Here is a 7,400-nt window from a genome sequence, read left to right as displayed (position 1 = left end):
TTTCACGAGGAAGACTTATGCATTGAGCAATATGGATGCATTTTAAAAAAAAAACAGTACTGTTTACATGTTTGGATAACTGCAAAGGGAGTTTCATTTAGTCACTAGTGTTTTATAAGTCACCCAAATAACACTGAAGTGCACAATATATAGAAATATGATTCCAGGTGTAATTCTCTCGGTCTCTCATTAACTTCCTTTATTGACACGGTCTTGTGACCCATTTCTGAATGTTCAGCAGAAATGGTACAGTGAGGCGCACCATAAACCACAGATCTTCCTTGTGACATGTTCGAAACATAATGAACCACAGATCTTGTGACATAAAAATATAATTAAAAGCATTATTTGTATCATGACACAAGGCGAGACCCAGATGCAGACACAGGAGTCAACTGGTTGGAGTCTTAAATGTTTAGTAAATCCAAAAAGGGAGTCGGCAAGAGAATGGTCATGGACAGGAAAAAGGTCAAAACCTGTTCAGAATTCAGGAGATACCGAAGGGCAGGCAGGCTCGAGGTCAGGACAGGCAGAATGGTCAGGCAAGAGTCCAGAAACAAGCAAGGGTCAGAACCGGGAGGACTAGCAAAAGGAGACAAAAAGGAAAAGCAGGAAACCGGGAAAACCACTGGTAGGCTTGGAAATACGAGACAAACTGGCACAGAGAGACAGGAAACACAGGGATAAATACACTGGTACAGAGAGACAGGAAACACAGGGATAAATACACTGGTACAGAGAGACAGGAAACACAGGGATACATACACTGGTACAGAGAGACAGGGATAAATACACTGGCACAGAGAGACAGGGATAAATACACTGGCACAGAGAGACAGGAAACACAGGGATAAATACACTGGTACAGAGAGACAGGAAACACAGGGATAAATACACTGGTACAGAGAGACAGGAAACACAGGGATAAATACACTGGCACAGAGAGACAGGAAACACAGGGATAAATACACTGGTACAGAGAGACAGGAAACACAGGGATAAATACACTGGCACAGAGAGACAGGAAACACAGGGATAAATACACTGGCACAGAGAGACAGGGATAAATACACTGGTACAGAGAGACAGGAAACACAGGGATAAATACACTGGTACAGAGAGACAGGGATAAATACACTGGCACAGAGAGACAGGGATAAATACACTGGCACAGAGAGACAGAAAACACAGGGATAAATACACTGGCACAGAGAGACAGGGATAAATACACTGGTACAGAGAGACAGAAAACACAGGGATAAATACACTGGCACAGAGAGACAGGGATAAATACACTGGCACAGAGAGACAGGAAACACAGGGATAAATACACTGGCACAGAGAGACAGGAAACACAGGGATAAATACACTGGTACAGAGAGACAGGAAACACAGGGATAAATACACTGGTACAGAGAGACAGGAAACACAGGGATAAATACACTGGTACAGAGAGACAGGAAACACAGGGATAAATACACTGGCACAGAGAGACAGGAAACACAGGGATAAATACACTGGTACAGAGAGACAGGAAACACAGGGATAAATACACTGGCACAGAGAGACAGGAAACACAGGGATAAATACACTGGTACAGAAAGACAGGAAACACAGGGATAAATACACTGGCACAGAGAGACAGGAAACACAAGGATAAATACACTGGTACAGAGAGACAGGAAACACAGGGATAAATACACTGGGGAAAACAAGCAACACCTGGGGGGGGGGGGGGGGATAATAACGAGGACACAGGTGAAACAGATCAGGGTGTGATTATTTGAGCGGTCAACCCACTTAGCACCTGCGCTGTTAAGGCTGGTTTACAGTTGGTCAAGTTACCCACTGTTTTTAGACACTTGTCACATTCTAAATGGTCTGCAGACGGGTCGTTAGACGATGTATAAACCTGCCTTTACTGAGGTGAAATGTTCCTGTGCTTGACCTTGTGATACTGCAAATAGCCCTAGTCTAGTAGCCATACATCTTTCAGAGAGTGTGTTCTAGTAGCCATACACCTTTCAGAGAGTGTGTTCTAGTAGCCATACACCTTTCAGAGAGTGTGTTCTAGTAGCCATACACCTTTCAGAGAGTGTGTTCTAGTAGCCATACACCTTTCAGAGAGTGTGTTCTAGTAGCCATACATCTTTCAGAGAGTGTGTTCTAGTAGCCATACATCTTTCAGAGAGTGTGTTCTAGTAGCCATACACCTTTCAGAGAGTGTGTTCTAGTAGCCATACACCTTTCAGAGAGTGTGTTCTAGTAGCCATACACCTTTCAGAGAGTGTGTTCTAGTAGCCATACACCTTTCAGAGAGTGTGTTCTAGTAGCCATACACCTTTCAGAGAGTGTGTTCTAGTAGCCATACACCTTTCAGAGAGTGTGTTCTAGTAGCCATACACCTTTCAGAGAGTATGTTCTAGTAGCCATACACCTGTCAGAGAGTATGTTCTAGTAGCCATACACCTGTCAGAGAGTATGTTCTAGTAGCCATACACCTGTCAGAGAGTATAGTCTGAAGTGGACACTGGGGCTGTAGGACAATACAAAGCTTTCAGTATGGAAGACTTTCAATTCAAGTGTTACAAAGGGCCCTTGTTTTACTTGAGCATCTAACACTCAGTTTAGCACCTGCACTGCATTGTGGGACGGGAAGTGAAATGTTCCCGAAATGTATTTGTGGGCTTTATCACGTGTGGCTAACGGCCCTCGTCTAGCAGACGTGCAGAGCCTTCAGAAAGTATTCAGACCCCTTGACTTATTCCACAGTTGTGTTGTGCTAATTTATTGAAAATGAAAATACATACATATCTAATTTACAGAAGAATTAATTCCTGTCAATACATGTTAGAATCACCTTTGGCAATGATTACAGCTGTGAGTCTTTCTAGGTTAGTCTCTAAGAGCTTTCCACACCTGGATTGTGCAACATTTGCATGTTATTATTTAGAAAATTCTTCAAGCTCTGTCAAGTCGGTTGTTGATAGACAACCATTTTCAAGTCTTGCCATAGATTTTCTAGGCGTCTCAAAAACATTGAAAACAGGGCCTCCCAGGTGGCGCAGTGGTTAAGGGCGCTGTACTGCAGCGCCAGCTGTGCCATCAGATGCACAATTGGCCTAGCGTCGTCCGGGTTAGGGAGGGATTGGTCGGTAGGGATCTCCTTGTCTCATCGCGCACCAGCGACTCCTGTGGCGGGCCGGGCGCAGTGCACGCTAGCCAAGGTTGCCAGGTGCACGTGTAGCCTCTGACACATTGGTGCGGCTGGCTTCCGGGTTGGATGCGCGCTGTGTTAAGAAGCAGTACGACTGGTTGGGTTGTGTATCGGAGGACGCATGACATTCAGCCTTCGTCTCTCCCGAGCCCGTACGGGAGTTGTAGCAATGAGACAAGATAGTAGCTACTACAATTGGATACCACGAAATTGGGGAGAAAAAGGGGTAAAAAAAACAAACAAACAAAAAACATTGAAAACCTTCATTCAACAACTCCAGTGTAGATTTGACATTGTGTTTTAGGTTATTGTCTTTGCTGATGCATTCGTCTCCCAGTGTCTGTTGGAAAGCAGACTGAACCAGGTTTTCCTCTAGGATTTTGCCTGTGCTTAGCTCTAGTCCGTTTCTTTTTATCCTAAAAACAACTGCCTTGACGATGACAAGCATACCCATAGCATGATGCAGCCACCACCATGCTTGAAAATATGAAGTGGTACTCAGTGGTGTGTTGGATTTGCCCCAAACACAAGGCTTATACACATTCCCAGTATAAAGGTTAGAGGTCCTCCAATCAGGGGTGAGAATGGGGATGTGATGTATGTTTTGTGTTTAGTTATGTGTGTTTTGGTTTCAGACTGTGAGAGGTGAGAGTGTTGGTGCTGGTGGTTTCACACTGTGAGTGTTGGCCCTGGTAGTTTCACACAGAGTGGTGGTTTCACACTGAGAGTGTTGGTCTGGTGGTTTCACACTGTGAGTGTTGGTCCTGGTGGTTTCACACAGAGTGGTGGTTTCACACTGAGAGTGTTGGTCCTGGTGATTTCACACTGAGAGTGTTGGTCCACACTGAGAGTGTTGTCTCAGTGGTTTCACACTGAGAGTGTTGGTCCTGGTGGTTTCACACTGAGAGTGTTGGTCTTGGTGGTTTCACACAGAGCGGTGGGCCTGGTGGTTTCACACTGAGAGTGGTGGTTTCACACTGAGAGTGGTGGTTTTGGTGGTTTCACACTGAGAGTGGTGGTTTCACACTGAGTGTTGGTCCTGGTGGTTTCACACTGAGAGTGTTGGTCCTGGTGGTTTCACACTGTGAGTGGTGGTTTCACACTGTGAGTGGTGGTTTCACACTGAGAGTGGTGGTTTCACACAGAGTGTTGGTCCTGGTTGTTTCACACTGAGAGTGTTGGTCCTGGTTGTTTCACACTGAGAGTGTTGGTCCTGGTGGTTATGGGTGCGCTCACTTCCATGCCAGCTCGGGCGTCGGACTGGGCTTTGTGCTTCCCGCCTTTGAAAAATCCCTTTGGGCTTCGCACCCACTGACCAGAGCACCCTCTGACCAGAGCACCCACTGACCAGAGCACCCACTGACCAGAGCACCCACTGGCCAGAGCACCCTCTGACCAGAGCACCCACTGACCAGAGCACCCTCTGACCAGAGCACCCACTGACCAAAGCACCCACTGACCAGAGCACCCACTGGCCAGAGCACCCTCTGACCAGAGCACCCTCTGACCAGAGCACCCACTGACCAGAGCACCCTCTGACCAGAGCACCCACTGACCAGAGCACCCTCTGAGTCCAAGCAACTTAAGCACAGTTTTACTCCTGAACTTATCTAGGCTCACCATAACAAAAGGGGTTAAACATGTATTGACTCAAGATATTTCAGCTTTAAATTTATTTTTTGTAAACATTTCTAAAAACATAGTTCCAATTTGACATTATGGGGTATTGTGTGTGGGCCAGTGACACAAAATATGGGGGGAAAATGTCAAGAGGAGAGAATACTTTCTGAAGGCTCGGTACTGGTTCAGTATCAGGGTTGGGCTCAATTCCATTTCAATTCCAGTCTATTCAGGAAGAACACTTCAATCATTTTTTTTATTTTTTTTTATTGGAATTTGGTTTTCCTTCTGAATTGACTGGAATGGAAATGAAATTGACCCCAACCCTGATCATTACTCTGATCATGACCCTGATCATTACTCTGATCATGACCCTGATCATTACTTTGATCATGACCCTGACCATTACTCTGATAATGACCCTGATCATTACTCTGATCATGACCCTGATCATTACTCTGATCATGACCCTGATCATTACTCTGATCATGACCCTGACCATTACTCTGATCATGACCCTGACCATTACTCTGATCATGACCCTGATCATTACTCTGATCATGACCCTGATCATGACCCTGATCATGACCCTGATCATTACTCTGATCATGACCCTGACCATTACTCTGATCATGACCCTGATCATTACTCTGATCATGACGCTGATCATTACTCTGATCATGACCCTGATCATTACTCTGATCATGACCCCGATCATTACTCTGATCATGACCCTGACCATTACTCTGATCATGACCCTGATCATTACTTTGATCATGACCCTGATCATTACTCTGATCATGACCCTGACCATTACTCTGATCATGACCCTGATCATTACTCTGATCATGACCCTGATCATGACCCTGATCATTACTCTGATCATGACCCTCACCATTACTCTGATCATGACCCTGCTCATTACTCTGATCATGACCCTGCTCATTACTCTGATCATGACCCTGATCATTACTCTGATCATGACCCTGACCATTACTCTGATCATGACCCTGATCATTACTCTGATCATGACGCTGATCATTACTCTGATCATGACCCTGATCATTACTCTGATCATGACCCCGATCATTACTCTGATCATGACCCTGACCATTACTCTGATCATGACCCTGATCATTACTCTGATCATGACCCTGACCATTACTCTGATCATGACCCTGATCATTACTCTGATCATGACCCTGATCATTACTCTGATCATGACCCTTATCATTACTCTGATCATGACCCTGATCATTACTCTGATCATGACCCTGACCATTACTCTGATCATGACCCTGATCATACAGCACATTCCGTATGGAAATCCACGTCAGGTTTTACAACAAACCGCTGGCTTTTGAGACTCGTCATAACATTTAAACCGGCTGTAAATCAAACACATTCTTATTTATATAACCTTTGTCGCATAAATGGAAAAGAAATACCATGTTCACAGTAATAAATATTATAAACCAAAATTGATATTTTGTACATTGACATAATATATAATCATATATATATAATTATATACTGTAAACACTTTTTTAAGTTTATCAAATTATCAAATGCAAAAAAACTAAATAGCTGAATAAACAGAATGATTATTATTTTTATTTTTTATTCCCAAGGCATCGGTAACCATGGCCACTAAGAGTCTTAACAAATACAATAATGTGATATGACCACAGATGGTAGTCTATCACTGTCACTGGGCTGTTGGGGGTACTGGAGGACTGGAGTTGGGCTGTTGGGGGTACTGGAGGACTGGAGTTGGGCTGTTGGGGGTACTGGAGGACTGGAGTTGGGCTGTTGGGGGTACAGGAGGACTGGAGTTGGGCTGTTGGGGGTACTGGAGGACTGGAGTTGGGCTGTTGGGGGTAGTGGAGGACTGGAGTTGGGCTGTTGGGGGTACTGGAGGACTGGAGTTGGGCTGTTGGGGGTACAGGAGGACTGGAGTTGGGCTGTTGGGGGTACTGGAGGACTGGAGTTGGGCTGTTGGGGGTACTGGAGGACTGGAGTTGGGCTGTTGGGGGTACTGGAGGACTGGAGTTGGGCTGTTGGGGGTACTGGAGGACTGGAGTTGGGCTGTTGGGGGTACTGGAGGACTAGAGTTGGGCTGTTGGGGGTACTGGAGGACTGGAGTTGGGCTGTTGGGGGTACTGGAGGACTAGAGTTGAGCTGTTGGGGGTACTGGAGGACTAGAGTTGGGCTGTTGGGGGTAGTGGAGGACTGGAGTTGGGCTGTTGGGGGTACTGGAGGACTGGAGTTGGGCTGTTGGGGGTACTGGAGGACTAGAGTTGGGCTGTTGGGGGTACTGGAGGACTGGAATTGGGCTGTTGGTGGTACTGGAGGACTGGAGTTGGGCTGTTGGGGGTACAGGAGGACTGGAGTTGGGCTGTTGGGGGTACTGGAGGACTAGAGTTGGGCTGTTGGGGGTACTGGAGGACTGGAGTTGGGCTGTTGGGGGTACTGGAGGACTGGAGTTGGGCTGTTGGGGGTACTGGAGGACTGGAGTTGGGCTGTTGGGGGTACTCGAGGACTGGAGTTGGGCTGTTGGGGG

At 46.0% G+C, this 7,400-nt stretch overlaps 1 protein-coding gene across 1 annotated transcript; it reads left to right on the top strand.

Moving 5' to 3' along the window:
- The first annotated feature begins 5,181 nt into the window (after positions 1-5,181).
- LOC139383649 (uncharacterized) lies at positions 5,182-6,201 on the top strand. Its single transcript, XM_071128187.1, has one exon. It carries the CDS (start codon positions 5,182-5,184, stop codon positions 6,199-6,201), a length of 1,020 nt encoding a protein of 339 aa, XP_070984288.1.
- Positions 6,202-7,400: the final 1,199 nt, after the last annotated feature.

The sequence above is a fragment of the Oncorhynchus clarkii genome, chromosome 25 (assembly GCF_045791955.1).
Source record: "Oncorhynchus clarkii lewisi isolate Uvic-CL-2024 chromosome 25, UVic_Ocla_1.0, whole genome shotgun sequence".
Lineage (NCBI taxonomy): Eukaryota > Metazoa > Chordata > Actinopteri > Salmoniformes > Salmonidae > Oncorhynchus > Oncorhynchus clarkii.
The sequence above is the reverse complement of the archived record's forward strand: the minus strand, read 5'-3'. Positions and strand labels throughout refer to the sequence as shown.

Excerpts from the sequence above, each read along its gene's own strand:
- LOC139383649 (XM_071128187.1), top strand. The coding sequence starts at position 5,182 with ATGACCCTGATCATTACTCTGATCATGACCCTGATCATTACTTTGATC.